Genomic DNA, 20,361 nt, shown 5'->3' on the forward strand with positions numbered 1-20,361 from the left:
ATTTAGAGACAGGATCTTGCTGAGTTGCTAAGTGCCTTGCTTATCTGCTGAGGTTGGCTTTGAACTCATAATCTTCCTGCCTCAGCCTCCCAAGTCACTGGGAGTACAGGTGTGTGCCAGCTAGAAATTAAGATTTTTGTAATGTAATCTTAAGAGACCAGTGAAGGATGTAAAGTAGAATAAATAGATCAGGGGAAGAGAAACTGGAAACTATGATCTCTTTCCTGGAAAAGAGGCTGTGAAGCAATTCAGTGTGTAATGGGTCCAAGGTTGGTGCTAATTGCTGTGGGCAAAAAGCCAAATATACACAGTAGAACATATAGAAAGAGGAAAGGTACCCTCTATCACATGTGAAGTAGAAGGATAGGGATAGCAACCAGAACTGAAAAGCAGCTAATGCCAAATAGAAGAAACAGTTAATGTAAAACATTTTATACATGAATTTACATGTATCATGCCTGTATTATTATTATTTTCTAATCATAGAAATGGCTGAATTATAAGCATGGGTCATCCCAACCATAATACCCACACAGATTACCAGATGCAAGAGCAGAGAGGGGATCTGTATTCTGAATTTCTTGATGTTACTCAGTTTCCTTCTCTGGTTGTCTCCCCAACCCTCAGAGTTACAATTTGATTCTTCCTAAAAGAGAGCTTCCTTGTTCTTCCTATATGAAAGTAGCAGCTACAATAGCTTTCTTCATAGTAGCAATAGGACCTGCAGAGGGGAACTGGTGTGATCACCATAGACATAGTGCATTTACCCAAGATACCACACAGGATTAGCCAGAAGAGCTCCTCCACTAAGTATATCAGTCAAGTTCCCAGAAAGCAATTGAAAACAAAAATATCAGTCTTGTGTTAATGTATATAGGTACGTCACCAAGGGTAACTCTTCATTACCCACCAGGCAAAGAACTTCTGTCCCTTTCAGATGACTTCCCTTCATATTCAGTGGCTCTAGCATCCCCTAAGCTACTAACTGGCCACCTGCTTGCCAGAACTTCACTGTACCCTCTGTTTTCTGCTCTGACAGCCCTCCCCAGCTGCAGAAGGGTCTGGCAGTTTCTGCAGCAGAATGTGGTAGTGTCTACTTACTAAGGCAACAATAGCAGCAACAGCAATGACAATATTTAAGACTGGGTCCTCAAAATTCCAAACGGGAAAATGCCAAGATAATAGGCAACAATTTTCAAGGACAAATTTCTCTCTGGTCCAGATCATGGATGTGAAGGAGAAAAGGAGGGCAGACTGGCCAATTTTTTTCTGGCTCTGCAGTCTGCTCCAGCTCCCACAAATGCTCATCCAGATAGATAAATGACAGCAAGCAAGCCTAGGATAAGGGGAGGCTTTGAGCCATGCCCATCTAAGGCAAGAGAGACTCTCATGGAGACAGAGCCACAAATCCAGACTGGGAGTCCAGCTGACAATGTGCATTTTTCTCTGCTCTTATAGGTTTCTCTCCCTAGACCCTTTGTCAATCACACTTGAGCACCACACCACACTACCTGGCCAGGGATGGCACACAGATGCTGGCTTCAGAAGCTGGGCAGGACCAGCCTAGCCTACCAGTTCCTACAGCAGATGTTGAATGGTGAAGGTAAGTAGGTGGGAAAAGTCTTGATTCTGAAATCCTCCTCTGTCCTCTAAACGAAAGCGATGGTTTAAAAATTAAAGCATTACACATAGTATTTGGGTTCATTTTGACAAAATCATATATGCAAGGAATTTTATTTCAGTCCCCATTCCTCCCTACAATTCATGCTCCCATTCTCCCTCTTCCTTTCCCCATTTTCCCTTTTCTACTACACTATACTTCCTTTCTTCTCCATATACATGAAGGTGAAATTCAAAAGGGATATTCTTGGTGTTACTGAAAGGTCATGTCAATGTGTGTGGACTGGAAAGCCATAGAAGACTTTAAAGAGGCAGGAGACCACTGGGTACTCTGGGCTGGATAAGTCAGCTGGCTGAGATGGGAGGACAAGAAAGAGAAAGTAAGGCAGCCTTCCTGGGAAGCCTGTCCCCAGACCCTCCTAGCAATTGGGGCTATGGCTGTCAGTACCATGTGCACATACTTGCTCCTTCGATCCTTCACAAGGATTCCTGGGAAAGGGATGGCAATAGCCTTACTTCAGAGATGAGAAAATGGACTCGGGTTCAGTGAACTGCCTAAGGACATACAGCTTTTACGTGGTAGGGCTAGGATGTGAACTCCAATGTATCTCTTCCACATCCGCAGCTTTTTAAGTTTCAGTATTCTCTCTGTTCACTTCTGAACTTTGGGAAAACCCGATCTTTAATGCATTTTCCCAGTCAAAGCCTTACCTAAAACAAGGTCTCCTTTTGATATTTCACTACAAAGAAGAGGCACCACGCTGACAAAATAAGAGCTCTGTCCTGAGTCCTGAGTTCCCCTTGGCCTTGGTACTCTTCACCCTGTGCCATCTCTCCCAACCATTAACCCTACTAAGCCCTCAGTTACTCAACTCTGGGATCATCCTCCCTTAAACCTTTGTCAGAGCATCCTTCAATCCCAAGCAGCCCTCCTATGAGGACTTGCCTATTGCTCCTGTTTCCACTGTTCCTCAATCCATCATCTCTCACTACCAACTTTGGACCCCAAAACTGTGTTCCTCTGTCATAAAATGTTGCTGGCCTGAGGAAAGAGCAGCTGGATTCCTCTGAAGGGACCAAGAGCCATCAGAACCTGCCAAGAACCCTGAGCTCAAGATACTTAGTAGTTTCCTTCCTAACACCAGTGATTTCATAGGCACTGAATTGAAAGACCCTAGCCCAGTTAGCCCAATTACCTAAGGCCAAGATATGAAACCAAGATACCAAGCACACCATAAACAGGTTCAGGCGCCAGGCATGCTTTCCGGACAACCGGTTGAAGAACAGAGCACCCGCATCCTGAGGCATGAATGAATAAACCGGAACAGATAAGCAGGAACAGAAAGAATAGAATGCAGACCTGTGGTTTTTTTGGAATGCAGACCTGTACCCCCTAGGTGGCCTATATGCTAGATTTAAACAAACCAATAAGAAATCTGTTGCTTCCCGCGCGCGCAAAACCTGTGCTAAACCCTATAAAAATCTCTGTATCCCCAAGCCCGGTGTGCCAGTTCACCAAAGCTCCAGCTGAGGTTCTGCTGGGCACCCGCAGGCGCCTGTGTCCCAATAAACCAACCTCTTGCTTTTGCAGCCAGTGTTTCGTGTGATTCTCCTTGGATAGGGATACGGGGGTCTTTCAGAATCACCTGCTGATATTTTCTATAGGAAATTCCAAAGGCAGAAGTCACTTGGGCTTATAGGAACAGAAGAATTACCAGTACTAAACCCATCAGGCATTTAGACCTGGGAAGGGGATTCTATGTAGAAATGGATGAACTGTGACTATGAAGTAGAAAAGTAGTTGCTTGCTATCAATCACATACAAAACTCTGACTCAAGTCTTTGTAGTTAAAATGCAGGTGAAGTGGATTAGAGTCCCCAAATACTTTCATATTATTCCTGAAGTTCCTGTACCTCTTTTGGAATTTTGGTTATAAGAGAAAAAAAAGGATTGTCAGTCACATACTACCTTTAAAAACTCAGGGTAAGTCATAAGTTCTAGAGGCTAACTGATATATACAATGAGCTCACACACAGGCCAGAATTTAAAGGGTAAATTCAGAAAAAAAGAGGTAAATTCAGAAGCAGTATCCAAGATGTCTGCAAAAACTTCACAATTAAATCTTGTTGATGGGAAAGTGACCATTGGAACATCAAATGATATACAACTTTCAGTAATGAAGAAAGGTGAAATACCAAACAGGAAATAAATGAAGGCCAAGGCCACTTTTCTGTCAATTACAAACTCAGAAGCTCATTCAGCATCACAGGATCACTTGCCCAGGTTGATTTGGAGCAGGCCTCACTTAGACCTGGGCTGCTACACCATTTACTGCCCTGCTCTGTGTTGTAATAGACCAAGAAGCAAACATAGGAGGTTCTACATCAGCACAAGTAGCTGTTTCTCACCTTTCCTTCCAAAGTAAAGGGTAGAGACTCAGCCGGGAGGCAGTGACATATCCGTCCAAGTCCAGCCATTCCAAAGAGCCACTACCACCAAAAGTCTTTTCAACCTAGAACAAGATAAAAGGCACAGTGAGGCTACCATCCTCCTCCTCAGCCCAATAGAATAAGACAAAATTCAAGCTTCTCCCTTAAAAAGAAGAAACAGAAAAACCAGAAGCAACCTGGAATTCACAGCCATACTGACCTGCCTTTGCTGCCGCAGGATAGCAGCCTCTGCTGGGTGGTAGAATCGAAACTTTTGTGCTTTCCCCAGTGTTATAAGAGCTCCTGCAGTGCAGACAAATGAAAATTTCTTTCTTTCTTTTTTAAAAATATTTTTCAGTTGTAGTTGACACAATACCTTTATTTTATTTATTCATTTTTTTTAATGTGGTGCTGAGGATTGAACCCAGGACCTCGTATGTTGCAGGTGAGTACTCCACCATTGAGCCCCAGCCCTAGCCCCAGACAAATGAGTATTTCATCAGAGCACATTTAAGTATATAAATTGTGCAGGATACTCTTTTGTGAGATAAAATAATGCCCTCAACAAGTTGATGCTTTAGCTGAGATATGTATTAATTATATACCTCACAACATAGGTATTGAATTAATAAACAGGAGGAGCTATTGTCCTCTTTTAACAGAAAGCAAGGAGTTCCAGGTGGAATAGTCAAAAATAGCTTCACTAAAGAAGCAGAAACTAAAATTCAGTTTCAAAATACAAAACAACTTGGATAGATTAATAATACTAGTGACAATAATAAAAATAGTAATAATGACAATGGCACTCTTTACTAAGTGCCAACTACTCTGTTAAGAACCTTACAAGGTGGGGCTGGGTTTGTGGCTCAATGGTAGAGCGCTTGCCTGGCACATGTGAGGCAGTGGATTCAATCTTTAGCGCCACATAAAAAATAAATAAATAAAATAAAGGTATTGGGTTCATCTACAATTAAAAAAAAAAAAGAACCTTACAAGTATAGGGTTTCTTCAATCTTTGGAATCCTATTGTTATCTCCATTTTATAGATGAGGAAATAGAGGTTCAGAGACTTTCCTAAGGACACAGAGCTAACAAAACACAGGCAAAAATTTCAGAGAGTCATTCTTCACTCTCAGGTCCTAGGTTGAAGAGAATCGTGTTAGGAAATCTTCAGGTCTTTGGGTGCAGAAGGTAGGTGATTCATCTTTAAAGCCTGCATCACTGAACTCTCTGGACCCTTAAGATATTGAGGTTGCTCCATCCTTCATCCTGGAATAAACAGGGCTGTAGACAGTCCTACCTTGGGTCAGACGGCAGGAGGCAGTGACCTCACGGCCATTGACTGTGCAGCGTGCCCCCTGAGCAGGCCGGAGAATGACTGCCCCACAGGTGTTGGTGATTATGCAGTGGTCTCTCTCAATCAACGGACCCTGAAGGACTACAGAAGGGTGGGGGGGGTCACTTGGGTGGGTGGGGGTGAATCCAGGGAAATACCTCCTCCAGTCTTATTATGGGATCTGAATCCAACATCCATAAGATTTCCTATCATAAAAAGAAAGGAAGAGCTACCACCTCAAACCACCAGATCTAAAATCCTACCACTGTGTAGATCTTTAAAAGTGTAGTAACAGAGAAGCAGATCCTTAATACTTCAACGATTCTGTTCCTTTAAAAACAACATCAGATTCCTCTGAAGAAATATTTTAGGCACAAATAACTGCCACAAGTGTCAGGCCCCTGTGTGATGTTACTTACCAATGTCCTGTTCTTGGTCCGAGTCAATCCTTCCAATTTTTGTTATCCCCTCCTGTGGGGGCAAAGAAAACTATTTTAATAAAACAAAAAGTGATGCTTAGCCTTAAAGGAGAGTCCATTCTTGAGTATTATCACTATCTTCACATTCCTATTCCAATTTTTTCTGTACCACTTCTCAGCTTTGGTGTAGGTGGTTCTGACTCTCTGCCTACCTCACACTGCAGCCCAGAAAGCCCAAAAGAAGGTGGTGAAGGTGGTAGACAAAACAGTTCTAGCTATTTGCAAAGTTGGCAAACTTCTTTATATCCTATAAGTTGAAGCTAAGGAATAGCCAGTACTGGCCAGATATTCTCTAGTCAGAGGAAGTAGGCATAAAGTATAGCTTTCCCCAAAAAAGGGCTAAGATTAGTGAGGTCCAATTTTGATCAGTAAATCTTAAAGAGACAAGCTTTTAATGAAGATTTATGGAAACATAGAATTATTACCTTCTTGGTCCACAGATGAAGTTTAACACACACCAGATTCTAAGAAGGATAAAGCACAAATAGGAAAAAAGCACCTCTAGAATCAAAAAGAACTGAAAGAGAATATAAAAGAGTAGAGGGAAATTGGAGTTAGTATAAACAAATCATGGGTTAATATTAGACAAGACAACCTTCTAGCCCTTGGAGTATGGCAAATCTGCTTATGACCACAGAGCTCTATCTGGAGCAGGCAACAACGGCAACAAAGATACTAAATTTTAGATGCATCTTTATCATTTACTGAATAACCATTCCCAACATTCCAGGTATTATGCTGAGTGCTTTACAGACATCATCTTATTTCACTCTTTAACAACCTAAAACAGGTACTATTGTCTCCTTATAGAGGAGAAATCTGAAACTCATAGTGAATAAATTGCCCAAGAAACCAACATATTCAGTAGGAGAGTTATGACTAGAATTTAGATCTTCCTTGATCCTATACCCTTGCTTTTTTGGACTCACATACCACCTTCTCAGTAACATGTTTTCATAGAGACTAGAGTTATCTAGAAGGCTTCATTGTCAGCAGCAAGAAAGGGAGCTCCCCCAAAATAACTTGTGAGAAGAAAGAATTTTGGAGGTAAAGAATTTTGGAGGTACCTCTGCCTCTCCTCCCTGCATACACACAGCCAGAAACCAGCCTTTTCCTGCTCAGCAACTGAGGATCCAATGAGTCAATGGATGATAGTCCTCACATACTGTCTTTTTAATTTACTTTTTAAATTTTGTTTGTGGTACTGGAAATTGAATGCAAGGGCACTCTCCTACAGGGAAGAAACTACCAAAAAAAGATTTTGCATCTTAGATAACAAGGACCTGTTTGCTGCTCCTTCTGCCTCTTTATGCAGGGAACAATTGGCAGCAAAACAGCCAGTACAAAGTATCAGTAACCTATGCTCTACCCATCCTTTCTTAAGCCCCATCTCTATCCAAAGGAGCTTTTCAAGGTGACCCAAGGGAAAAAGGGATTTCAGGGCATCACCAGGAACTAGTTCCAGATCTCTAATTAAGTTAGCAAAGCAAATAAAAATACAGAGAATTTTGCTGGGCATAGTGTCACACCTATAACCGGCTGTTTGGAAGGCTAAGGCATAAGGATCACAGTTAAAGGCCAGCCTCACAATTTAGCAAGACCCTATCTCAAAAGTAAAAATTTTAAGGGTCTGGGGTTGTGGCTCAGTGGTAGAGCAATTTCCTAACACATGTGGGACACTAGGTTCAATCTAATAAATAGATAAATAAAATAAAGATACTGTATTCATCTACAAAATATTTAAAAAATATTTAAAATTTTTAAAAAGTTATTTTTTTAATTCTAAAAAGGGGTTGGAGTGTGGCTTAGTGGTGGAGTACTGTACTTGCCTATCATGCACAAGCCCCTGGGATCCATCCCCAATACCATAAAACAACAATAACAACAAACAGACAATCTTGGTCCATTACAATTAAATCATTACCTAAATCAAGATCTAAATAATTTTTTTTAAAAAAGAAAAAGAAAATGAAAAAAAATGGGTACATAAAATGCAGAAGTGCCAAGATTTAGAACCAATCTAAAATATCATCATATAGGTCCAATGCACCAAGGGAGCAAAACCCTCACTAGATGCCAAATAAAAAATCAGCAATCTGATAATCACTCATCTCCAGGACAATTCAATTCAGCAGACATGGCCCTTCACCCTCTGATGCTACCCTAAGCTTTCCTACTTAACATCTAACTTCATCTGCATACTCCATATCCAATCAATACATCAGATCAGTTCTACTCAGTGACCAGTTTAATGGATCTGATCTCCCCCCCCCATCTCCTATGGTTCAGGACTAATAAATGGATTTATGTCCTTTGGGTATTTAGATTTATTGTTAAGATAAAAGGAGACAGCCACTTCTGCCTGAGGCATTTCACTGAAACAATTTATGCTCAGTATGCCAGAAAAAAAGCTACTTTACCTTTTAGACACACAGCCTCTGCTAACTTCCCTAGGGGCTTATCCTAAGAACACAGATGAGCTTTCATATGCACTATAGTAGCAGAAACCTAATTTCTCCTGGGATAACAGAAGCATTACATATCTCCATCAACTCTTTGTTCTTTTTAAATGTCACCTGGGGATAAAGAGAATAGAAAATGGATTTTGCAGTGAGCACAGGGAGGGTGACTGGTGAAATGTGTTCTTCTACCCATATGAACTGTCCTCCAACAGAAGGACATATTTGCAAGGACACAGCATAAGGCTCTATCTACCATGGGTCAGTAACTTTTTTTTTTTTAATGATGCAATGTGTTTTTTGACACAATACCTTTGTTTTATTTATTTATTTTTTAATGTGGTGCTAAGAATGAACCCAGTGCTTCACACAGGCTAGACAAGTGCTCTACTACTGAGCTATAATCCCAGCCTGGGTCATTAACTCCTAAAACTACTTCATTTCAATCTCCAGGATATATAAAGAACTCAAAAAACTTGCCACCAAGAATAAATAAATAAATAAATAAATAACCCAATCAATAAATGGGAAAAGGAACTGAACAGACACTTTACAGAAGAAGAAATATGAATGGTCAACAAATATATGAAAAAATATTCAGCATCTCTAGCAATGAGAGAAATGCAAATTGAAACTAAGATTTCATCTCAATCCAGTCAGAATGGCAGTTATCAAGAATATAGACAGCAATAAGTGTTAGTGAGGATGTAGGGGAAAAGATTCACTCATACATTGCTGGTGGGGCTGCAAATTGGTTCAACCACTCTGCAAAGCAGTGAGATTCCTTAGAAAACTTGGAATAGGGCTCAGGAGACGGAGGCAGGAAGATCGTGAGTTCAAAGGCAGCCTCAGCAATGGCAAGGTGCTAAGCAACTCTAAAAGATCCTGTCCCTAATAAAATACAATATAGGACTGGGGATGTGGCTCAATAGTTGAGTGCCACTGAGTTCAATCCCTGGTACCAAAAAAAGAAAACTTAAAATGGAACCATGATTTGACCCAGTTATCCCACTTCTCGGCTTATACCCAAAGGATAAAATCAACATACTACAGTGATACAGCCACATCAATAGCCAAGCTATGGAACCAACCTAGGTGCCCTTCAACAGATAAATGGATAAAGAAAACGTGGTATGTATACACAATGGAATATTACTCAGACATAAGAAGAATGAAATTATGGCATTTGCTGGTAAATGGATAGAACTCAGGCTATCACGCTAATTGAAATAAGCCAGTTCCAAAAACCAAAGGCTGAATGTTCTCTCTGATATGTGGATGCTAATCCATAAAAAGAGAGGATAGGAAAGTAGAAGTTCATTGAATTAGACAAAGGGGAATGAAGGGAAGGGAGGAGGATGAGCATAGAAAAGACAGTAGAGTGAAATAGATATCACTTCCCTATGTTCGTGCATGATTACATGACCAGACTACATCATGTTCAACCACAAGAATGGGATCAAAGTTGAAATGAGTTGCATTCCATGTATATAAAATATGTCAAAATATACCCTACTGTCATGCATATTTAAAAAGAACAAATAATAAATGTACTCTAAAAAAACTACTTTATTTATGGCCTGGGGCTGTAGTTCAGTAACACAGCACATGTAAGAGGCACTAGGTTTGGTCCTTACCACCACATATAAACAAACAAACAAACAAACAAATAGAATAAAGGCATGCTGTCCATCTACAATTACAAAAAAATTTAAAAAAAAAATTACTTCATGGGGTTGGGGTTGTGGCTCAGTAGTAGTGCACTTGCCTGGCACTGAGTTCACTCCTAAGCACCTCATGAAAATAAATAAATAACATAAAGGTACTTTGTTCATTTAACTAAAAAATATTTAAAAAACAAAACAAAAAAACCTACTTCATTTAGAAATGATGATCTGGCTTCCAGGTGTCAAAAAGCCATGTGAGCCAGTTCTTATTTTAAGGGCCTTAAATTCATTATATTTTTCCTAGATAGATGTATATCATCCTCCTTACCACCCCATTACAATTTTTTGGGTCTTCCTACATCCTTTAAGCTTCATTTATCTACTTTCTCTGTGCCCTCTTCTTTTCTAATATAAGTCAAATGGAGGTATATTTTTTGTTCATTTAGGAGTTGAATAAAGTAGGAAAGTATCAGAAGAAACTTTTAGGTTTTCCAAATTCCCCCATCTTTGAGCATCCTGTATCTGTAGAATTTTAGAGCCCATACGGGCCACCAAATGCCAAAGTCTGGCTGGGCACAAAATAACCCAGCCACCACGAGGCACTTGTAGGTTCAAACAGGAACTACTTTATTGCTCGAACTCTCACCGGCACTCCACGCGCACTGCCGCACTGCCCGCACACTGCCCGGGAACTCTCCCCCCCTCCACCAGGCTCCGTGAGAACTCACCAGGAACTCAAAAGTAGCAGACGCCCAAGGCAGCAGGAGCCGCCCTATTGCCGGACAGCAGGGATCTATATACAACTGAATACACAGCCTGTTTCAATCCAGCATCATTCAGTCACAGCAATTATACACAGCTTAACTTAATTATCATCATCTTAATGGCTCGCTGGTGTCACCTCTCACTCACTCCTTCTGGCAAAATGCCATGCTCTCAAGTCTTGCTATGTTGCCCGGGCTGGCCTTGAACTCCTGGACTTAAGCATTTTTCCTGCCTCAACCTCCCAAGTAGCTGAGACTACAGGCACATACCACATACCACCATGTCCAGCTTACACCGAAAAGTATTTTTAAAGTTAGGATTTCACTTTCCAAGACTGTGTACCCTGTGCTTCAAAAATCCAGAAAGAAATAAAAGAAGAATCATCATTTTTGTTTTAAAACAAGGAAATAAAGACACAGAAAACAGAAGCAAGTTTATAACAATAACACTAGCAGTCGAAAAACAAATGATTTTTCTGATGTCCAGTATTACACTCCATTACACAAAATCAAAGCAGAACACAATTTGTTAGCAAGACTGGTCTCCTGAGAGCAAATCTGAAGGCAGCTCTGTGGCATCTGTCTCAATTCATAGAAACATGGCTGCTACCTCCTTCACTTCTGGGGCCAAGCTCAGGAAGAAAAGAGGTGCACTAGTCTCCTCACCTTGAGGTAGTACAGCACAACACCTGTGCTAAGCACATCGTCCTCCAAGGCCATCATGTGTGGCAAACTGCAGTCAATGACCACCCCAGCACTCCTCTTGTTGATGTCCACACTGTAATGTTCCAGGAGGGCCTGCCAGTCATTCCACTTCTGGGTCCATTCTTTAGTCAGCTTGTCTATCTGCAGAGGCACAGGAGGTGATCTTAGACAGTTGGTGTGGGAAACAGACTAAAGGTAAAAGGTTACTATGAAATGTTTCCCCAGGGTATTAATTTCTCATGATCCCCACTGTTACTATTCAAAGCCTCTCAGAAGCCCTTGTACCTCTTCCAACTATGAGCTCTCTGTATTGTTTTCAAAAAGCAAGTCTTACTTTTTTTGGGAGGGGGGCATACCAGGGATTGAACTCAAGGGCACCCAACCACTGACTTCCTCAGCCCTATTTTTTTGCATTTTATCAGAGACAAGGTCTCACTGAGTTGCTTAGCGCCTCGCTAAATTGTTGAGGCTGGCTTTGAACTCTTGATCTTTCCCCTCCCCTCCCCCACTCCCCTGTGCCCAATCCAATCCCTCCCCCCTTTTTTTTAAGATACTGGGAATTATACCAGAGTCTTGTACAGCAAATGCTCTTTCACTGAACTATACCATCAGTCCTTTTAAAATTTCATTTTGAGACAGGGTCTCCCTAAGTTGTCCAGGATGGCCTCAAATCTGTGATCTTTCTGCCTCAGCCTCCTAAGTAGCTGGGATTACAGGTGTGCACCAGAGTGCCAGCTCCCATTTATTTCTATGTGATCCATATTTGGGATTCCTTTCATGATTTACTGAAGCCAGGAGAAAGAGATAAGCCTAGGTAGATAGGTAAATGGGCACCAGGGAAACTTCCTGGGCAGCAGAGCACAAACAGCAGCTGCAGAACTTTTCTGAGAAACTGCAAGAAAGTTATTTTTAAATGGAGACATACATGACCTGGAGTCCATTTTCTAAAGAAGGAAAAATGCCTGGTCAATATTTTATGCTGAGAGCCATTGCCAAGTAGGAATGACGCATCGAAATTTCCTTGCCAGCGTACTCCATGTTGCTTAGAGGAAGGACTCGTGGAAATGGACTTGCCTTGGACATTTGCTGTGACACTGCAATGTATGTTTGAGAAAGGTGACCCTGCTCAAGGATCAGGGTGGATCCGGGTTTAGGGAGGATCCAACTGGATTAGAGCGGATCCAGGTTTAGGGTGTATCCTGCTGGGAATAGGGAGTATCCCACTCCTTGGGTTTAGGGCGGTTCCAGATTTAATGTGTACCCTGCTGGGAATAGGACGTATCCTGCTGCCTCAGGCACGCCCTCCTGATCCTTGAGTTCCCATTGAGTTCTCGTGGGATTCAGAAAGTATTTGGGATTCAAAGCCTGGTGGAGTACGTGAATTTTGGGGCAGAACGTGAATTTCCCCAGAACGTGTTTGTAGAGGGCCTGTGTGAGTTTGGGAATAAAGAATTGCTGTTTGAATCTACAAGGCTGTGAGTGGCTCGTGATTTTGTGTCCAGCCAGACTGCAGCAATTTTACTTTACCATATTATATTACATTGTATTATTTTATTTTATTGGTACCAGGGATTGAACCCAGAGGTGCTTAACTACTGAGACCACATCCCAAGCACTTTTTATGTTTTATTTTGAGACAGGGTCTTGCTAAATTGCTTATAGCCTTGCTAAGTTTCTGAGGCCAGCTTTGAAATTTGCAATTCTCTGCTTCAACCCCTCCCCATATACATCTGGCACTGGTCAATAATTTGGTTGGACTAAAGGCTGCATGGATACCTCATGGACACCTAGTGCCTTACCCAGAATTGGTCAGGTGGCTGAGTTCCTTAAACCTAGAGATCCATATAAATCCTAGGCAATAGCCATTCATTGACAACCTTCTCAGGTTCCCTTCCATTTGAGGGAGCCGTGCTTTACTTTGCTTTAATAAATTCTTATACTTTGCTTTTATCTGTTGCTATTTGTGAATCTCATTATTTGAATTTGTGAGACAAAGAACCCACCCAATTCCATGCTCTATGTTACACTAAGTAGGGCACTCAAACCTGCTTCTAGAGATAATACTGGGTCCACCCACCTTTAATTCATTTCTCAGAATTAGTTCCTTCAGATTTTCATCCTTTTCATCATTTAATGAACTGAAGTTCCTCTGCACAAACAAAAAGAAAAAGGTGCTTCGATGTTTTCCTGATGAACTATAGGTAGTTCTACACTTACACTTGCAGAAGAAGGTACAGGATAAAGGAAATACTTCATCATTAAAATCAGAAATAAATCAGGAGTCTAAGAATTTGGAATCATACAAAGAAGAAGAATTCAAAGAAAATTTTCTCTAGAACCCTATTCTCCATGTCTGCCCACACACAGAACAAGGGCCATTGGGAAAATGCCCTATGGACAAGAGATGATAAAGCCAGATGATGCCCAAACCATATGAAGTTACATAGAGAAATCAGTGTAATCCCCCCTTCTATCTTTGTTCCATGAAATGTCAACTGTGAACATGGAGTATAGCAGGTCCCATGCTAAGCAGAAAAAAAGGGGACTTGGGAAGAGAAACTCATTTATTTTAAACATGGAAAAGTTTTGATTGCCTGTATACCAATTCAAAGCTCAGCAACATGGCTTTCAGTCTCTCAATCTCTTCCCTGAGTTCTCTGATGAGCTTCACATTTGCATCCTGAAACACAGAGGACTCGGTCACTGATTGATATCAGGCCCTAACCAGTTATGAAATGCTAAAAGCAACTGCTTAGAAGAAGTAGATTAACTCCTTCGGAGTAATTTCTAGAGCAATTTTTCTCAAAGTACAGTCCCAAAACCAGCAGCAAGCAACTTCATCTAAGAACCTGTTAGAAATACAAATTATGGCCTCAACCCAGATCTACTAAACCAGCAATTCCTGAGGGCTGGGGCCCAGCTGTATTATGGCAAACTCTCCAGGTGACCCCCAACCCCACCCCAACACTGAGGATTGAACCCAGGAGATTTCTACCACTGAGCAACATTCCCAGCCCTTTAAAAAAAATTTTTTTTTTTGGAAACAGGGTCTAGCTAAGTTGCTGAGGCTGGTGGAATTTGCAATCCTCCTGGCTTAACCTCCTGAGTAGTTGGAATTACAGGCATGCACCACTGCACCTGGCATCCAGGTGATTCTTGTACTTATTACCCCGGAGCAGGAGATCAGGAAGGTAACATAAACCAGGTAACATAAACTTGATACCTGCCTAATTACATTGCCTAATACAATATTCTCCATATGGGCTATATATGTCTGGTCCCTGTTGTGAACCCTGCTCTGGAAGTTTTCACTAAAATTGTAAAGGAGGTAAGAAACATTTGGAATATTCTTCTGATTGTGTAGCTCTCATAAAATATAAATTTCTTACACTCCTTTTAAAATCCAAAACAGAGAAGTCATTGCAACTTATATAGAGAAAAACAAATAAAAACTCACAAGACATAAATTAACATCAATTAAAAATAAAAATAGTTTTAAATGCCCTTTCTTAGGGTAGCAATGGAACACTAAGGATCTTAAGAGGACTGGCTTTAAATAAATATTTAAAATAAATTATCCATAAAACATTACTGACTGAAGTAAGCAGAGCAATAAAAGAAGAGTACGGTATTACATTAGAAGAAAGAAGTTTATTCTCTTATCATTTGGAGAACAAGTCTGACAGGTGAATACAAAGAAAAAGAAACAGTAACATCAATAACTATATCAGACTGGGACTTCCAATGAAGTTCTCACCTCATTTACCCGTGGCTTATTGATGATGTTTTTGGCATTCGATGCATACCTCAGTGTGCTCATGGTCTCACTGTAGCTAGTATGTGCAGGAGATACAGCTAAGGTAGAAAGAGAAAGTTGAAAATAGATGAAGCCCTTCCAATCTAATCCTTAACACTCACCTTGATGCTAACGCCCATAAAAGCATAAGATCAATATTGGCATCAGATTCACCATTTTAGATCGGGAGCCATTTTATCTAGTGTCTCCAAAGTTTGGATTCTGGGACAATGTGCTTAACTTCCTGTAAGAACATGTGTCTGCTAAACGATCAATCCCACCCCCGGTTATGACACAACCCCTAAGCAGCCTATGAAATTCCTCTTGTGGGCCAGAAAGCTGCTCTGTCAGTGCCGACTGGCTGCTGCTCTCCTCGAGGGACAACATTGTAGGTTTGATTCATGCTACTAACAATAAATCTCTTGCGTGAGATTCCAGTGCGTGGTGTGGTCCTTGGACTTTGCATGGACTCTGCAAGTGTCCTCTCAACCCATGCTGTATAAGAGACCCTTGAGGGAATGAGGAACATGAGTGTGCAGGCCCTTTTCTGAGGCAAAGCAGTGCCAACACAGAAGCAGCTCCAGCATCCCACTTACTAGCAACCATGATAGTTTTCGAGTTGCCACCAAGGCTGTCCTTCAGCAGCCAGGTCAACACAGAGTCTCGGTAGGGGATATAAGACTGTCTCTGGGAGGATCCCCCTCTACTGCTGGTTCCTGGAGAGACAGGAATCCCACTGTCACCACCAGTGTTGGCTGTGCTCTTGAGGCTCTGACAGCTGCTGAACACTTGCGAGTTCTGGGCTTAAGAGATTAAAAAAAAAAAAATGAAAAATATATATATATATGAAAAAGAAAGAATTATGAAGCAAATTCATAAAAACAAAACAACCATTGGAGAACATATACTTAGCAATCATACTTCCTAATCCCTTTTTGCATGATAAGATGCCTTAAATTTGAGCTCTAAATCAGACTTTAAATTCCTGATATGGATTATTTGAGTGACATAATTTTTTAGTGTCTCCTATTTTTGAAATGATAGTGTTGTAACTGTGACCACATCATTTTCTAAGATCACAGGTACTTATCATGCCCCAAACCAAAAGGTAACCTTATCAAAAAGAACCTTATAAATGTCTCCCCACTCTTCTGGGGGGAGGGTAGTACTGGGGATTAAACCCAGAAGCACAGTATCACGGAGCTACATCCCCAGGCATTTTTTTTTTTTAATTTTGAGAATGGTCTTGCTAAGTTGCTCCGGTTGGCCTCAAACTTACAATTCTCTTGTTTCAGCTATCTACCAATTTTTTTTATAGTTATAGATAGTCAGCATGCCTTTATTTATTGTTTAGGTTGTTTTTTTTTTAATGCTGTGCTAAGTATTGAACCCAGTGCCTCATAAATGCTAGTCAAGGGCTGTGTCACTGAGTTACAACCCAAGCCCTATCTACCAATTTTTACAAAATGAAAACAATATGAGTTATTTTCTAAAATCTCCCTCCCACTCCAATCACCTCATCTGCCAGCAATACCTAAGGTGGAAATGACGATTCCCAGAGTCACAAGCGACTTGTTGATATTGGCTCCTTCAGTAATCCGGTCTTTACAATAACTGGGATCTGCTTTTTCACTAAAACACAATGAGGAAAACAAAAACAAAAGCAGACAAAAAACTACCCTTATAATATTATTTAAAGATAATATTCATTATGCTGTATATCATGTTGTAAAAGATCCACATAATACATTCCTTTTAGAATTCAGCTCCAGAAAAGGAGGTAACCATCTTATAATGAACTGGCCTCCTAATTTTTAGGCAATAAAATAATTCACTATATTTCTATTTTTGTCTACCATATCACTTTAAGCTAAATGTAATGTTCATTTAAAATAATGATATTAGCATAGTTTTTTTTGGTTTATTCTCTTCTGCTCTATCTTTATTGTTTTAAATTTACATATTAATGGATTTATAGTATCTTTGTCATTAACTATCAACTGTCTCAAATTTCCTTTAAATTAATGATAAATATTAAAAATTCACAATTCAGATTGGCTGATAAAGTTTCTTTCAGAAAGCAGTTTCAAATTAAGAAAATTTGCCTTATTTTATCTTATACTTTCCCATGACCAAATTATCCCCAAGACTGTCATCTTTCTGGATGTATTCTTGCCTACAATTCACACTTTCTTTTAATAATTACAAGGCAGTACTTTCTCCCCAACTTCATAATATCTTTAAAACTTTCTTTAAAAGATATTCTGTCTACCATACAGAATTAATATTAAATCAAAGGAAAAATTATGCTAACTCAGTTACCTCCACTTAACCATGATGCAAAAAAAGAGACCACCGACTCCAATTTTAAATCAAATTAAAGCAAGCTTATATTGTTTACACAAAGAAAGCTGCCTAGGATTGTCTCTCCCTAAGCCAGGCTAGAGATCAGCCACCCAGCTCTTCAGGAACAAGGTTTATAGCATAAGAAGTTGCAAAGTGGGGAGGGTGTCTTGAGAATTTACAGATAACAGGATTTTGACAAGCATAATACAAAGGCAGATAGCAGGTTAATGATCTACATGGTATGATATTTTAAGGTAGGGAGTAAATTTAGATCCCAACATCAGAATTTATGAGACGCTGATGAGGTTTCAGAGAGGGTTGTTATCTGGTCAGGGGGAGCTAGATTTATGAGGTGCCACTAAGGTTTTAGAGAAGGTTGTTATCTGGTTAGGGAAAGCCAGGCATGGGTGAGTTCACGTCATAGGCAGGAATTCCAAACAAGTTTAGAAATCACAGTAATTTATAGTGATAGACCCAGACTGATTCCCTCTTAAAATTGGAAACTATCTTGCCACAAAGACATAAAAAGCTAATTTCGGCTTCACTATAAATTACTGCAAGTTCTGAACTTGCTTGGAATGCTTGCCCATGCCTTGAACTCACCCATGCCTGGCTTTCCCTGACCAAATAGCAGCCCTCTCTGAAACTTTAGTGACGCCTCATAAATCTTGGCCTTCCCTGGTCAGATAACGACCCTCTCTGAGGCTCTAATGACCTTCATAAATTCTGATGTTGGGGCCAGCAAAAATATAAACTACCATTTGTATTATGCTTGTCAGAGTTTTGTTATCTGTAACCCCCCTTTGTGTAACTTTCTGGGCTATAAAGCTGAGCTGCAAGAAAGATGCGGGGCTGTCTTATTCCTGCGGTTTCTGTTGGGAGAGGCAGCCAGGCCAGTTGAAATAATAAGCTTACTTTAATTTGATTTTAATTGGAGTCAGTGGTCTTTTCTTTGCATCCTGGTCTAACAATAGTAAAACAGAAATTAACTTTTCATGACTTTGTGACAAGATGGCTCCCAATCTTAAGAGGAATTAGGCTGGGTTCATCACTTAGAACACTTAATTTCTTTTTTTCTAAAGCATCCTTTTTTTTAACCTTAATTTAATTAATTAATTTATTTTTATGTGGTGCTGAGGATTGAACCCAGTGTCTCATGTGTGCCAGGCAAGCACTCTATCACTGAGTCACAACCCTAACCCCTAGAGCAGCTATTTTCAATCTTGGCTATACACTGGTTTAAAAAATACTGATGCCTACACCCCAACATCCACACTAAAAATCCAACTTATTTGATCTAAGATGCAGGCATTAGGAGTTTTAAAAGGCCTACCAGAGATTTTAATGGGCAGTTAAGACTGAGAACCCCTAATGTAAAGGAACTTTTCAGCTCCTGACACACCATAACTTTTAACCTATCATTCAAGAATTTCTTTTGTAATTTTCTTAGGATGACTGATAAGTAAAAAGAGACCAGACCAAACTTATTCTGTGTAAAATGGGCAAGAACAAGATCATTGTCAAAAGAATAATTAGCCTTGGCTTAGAAATCCTAATTACCTGCCTGCTAGGTCCACAAGGTTGATCTTGCTAGCAATCTCAGATGGGAAATTGTTTTCCAGGATTGCCTAAAGGAGAAAACACATTTAAAGTTGTCAATTGGGATGATTTGCATTTTTTCCGCCTCAGACACTCTCCAACCCAAGGTGATATTTTGGATTTTTATCCAATTCACTCAAGAAATGTGTATTCTAATGTGCTCTGAACCAGAAGAGCTCTCAATATCTGATAGATAAAATCAGTAAGTTCTAGGCTTAAAATCACTTAAAATCACTAACATGTCTCACAGAGTAATCAGGGAAAATTCCCATCAAGTTCTCTGAGCATAATTTTCAAAGGCACCAGGAATTTTAGTACACTTTACCAGGCAAACATTCTCCTTCAGGGGGCTCTGACTCTTATCAGAGAACTACAATAGATGGGATGGCCCATGATGAGGTTTCTCTCTCTGGTTAACTTTAGTCACACATATTTACCTGCCAGCTCAGGAATTCTATGTATTGTAGCCCTAGGCAGCAAAACTACTTTTCTTTTTTCTCTCCACTAATTCAACATGGGTTTTTTGTTTTGTTTAATAACATTTTAATGTTATGAGTCCATCACTGAAATCTAGTTTTAAGATACTTCCAATAAGCCCCAAATTCACTCAAGTCTCTTTGCAGTTGATCTCTGGACCCATGAACTTTCTATATAAATGTAACCTTTTTAGGATATTTCCAATAAATGGTATACAACAATCTGGCTTTTTTATTTTTATATTTTGGTATTGGGAATTGAACCCCAGGGTGCTAAACCATTAAGCCACACCCATAGCCTATTTTATTTTTTGAGACAAGTCTCAGTTGCCTAAGACTTCATTAAGTTGCTAAGGCTGGTCTTGAATTTTCAATCCTCCTGTCTCAGCTTCCCAAGTTGCTGGGATTATAAGCATGAGCAACTTCAACTTCTGGCTTCTTTTACCATGCAGCAATATTTTGAGATTCATCTATGTTGAAACATGTATCAACAGTTCATTTTTATTGCAGAGTAGTATTGCATTGCATGATTACACCATACTTATCCATTTCCTTTTGATAGACATCTGTGTGTTTGTAATTTTAAGTAATTTCAAATAAAGCTGCTATATATATTTGTATAGAAGTCTTTTAATGGACATACGATTTCTTTTATCTTGGGGAAAATATTAAGGTATATATTTA

At 40.0% G+C, this 20,361-nt stretch overlaps 1 protein-coding gene across 7 annotated transcripts in view; it reads right to left on the reverse strand.

Annotated features, from left to right (window-relative positions):
• Stard9 (StAR related lipid transfer domain containing 9) overlaps positions 1–20,361 on the reverse strand; it is a 156,569-nt gene that overhangs the window by 46,662 nt on the left and 89,546 nt on the right. For 3 of the 7 annotated variants that reach the window (XM_040275264.2, XM_078048921.1, XM_078048923.1), the window contains 12 exons: positions 19,163–19,230; positions 16,791–16,888; positions 15,853–16,059; positions 15,218–15,315; positions 14,063–14,140; positions 13,538–13,609; positions 11,422–11,601; positions 6,291–6,329; positions 5,806–5,857; positions 5,351–5,488; positions 4,271–4,353; positions 4,030–4,133 (listed from right to left, as the gene is read on the reverse strand). In XM_040275264.2, coding sequence (XP_040131198.2) covers positions 4,030–4,133; positions 4,271–4,353; positions 5,351–5,488; positions 5,806–5,857; positions 6,291–6,329; positions 11,422–11,601; positions 13,538–13,609; positions 14,063–14,140; positions 15,218–15,315; positions 15,853–16,059; positions 16,791–16,888; positions 19,163–19,230 — 1,217 coding nt within the window. The remainder of the gene's footprint in view (positions 1–4,029; positions 4,134–4,270; positions 4,354–5,350; positions 5,489–5,805; positions 5,858–6,290; positions 6,330–11,421; positions 11,602–13,537; positions 13,610–14,062; positions 14,141–15,217; positions 15,316–15,852; positions 16,060–16,790; positions 16,889–19,162; positions 19,231–20,361) is intronic. The other 4 variants (XM_013359357.4, XM_021726132.3, XM_078048920.1 and 1 more) reach the window with 2 other exon arrangements.

This window comes from Ictidomys tridecemlineatus, chromosome 5 (assembly GCF_052094955.1).
Source record: "Ictidomys tridecemlineatus isolate mIctTri1 chromosome 5, mIctTri1.hap1, whole genome shotgun sequence".
Classification (NCBI taxonomy): domain Eukaryota; kingdom Metazoa; phylum Chordata; class Mammalia; order Rodentia; family Sciuridae; genus Ictidomys; species Ictidomys tridecemlineatus.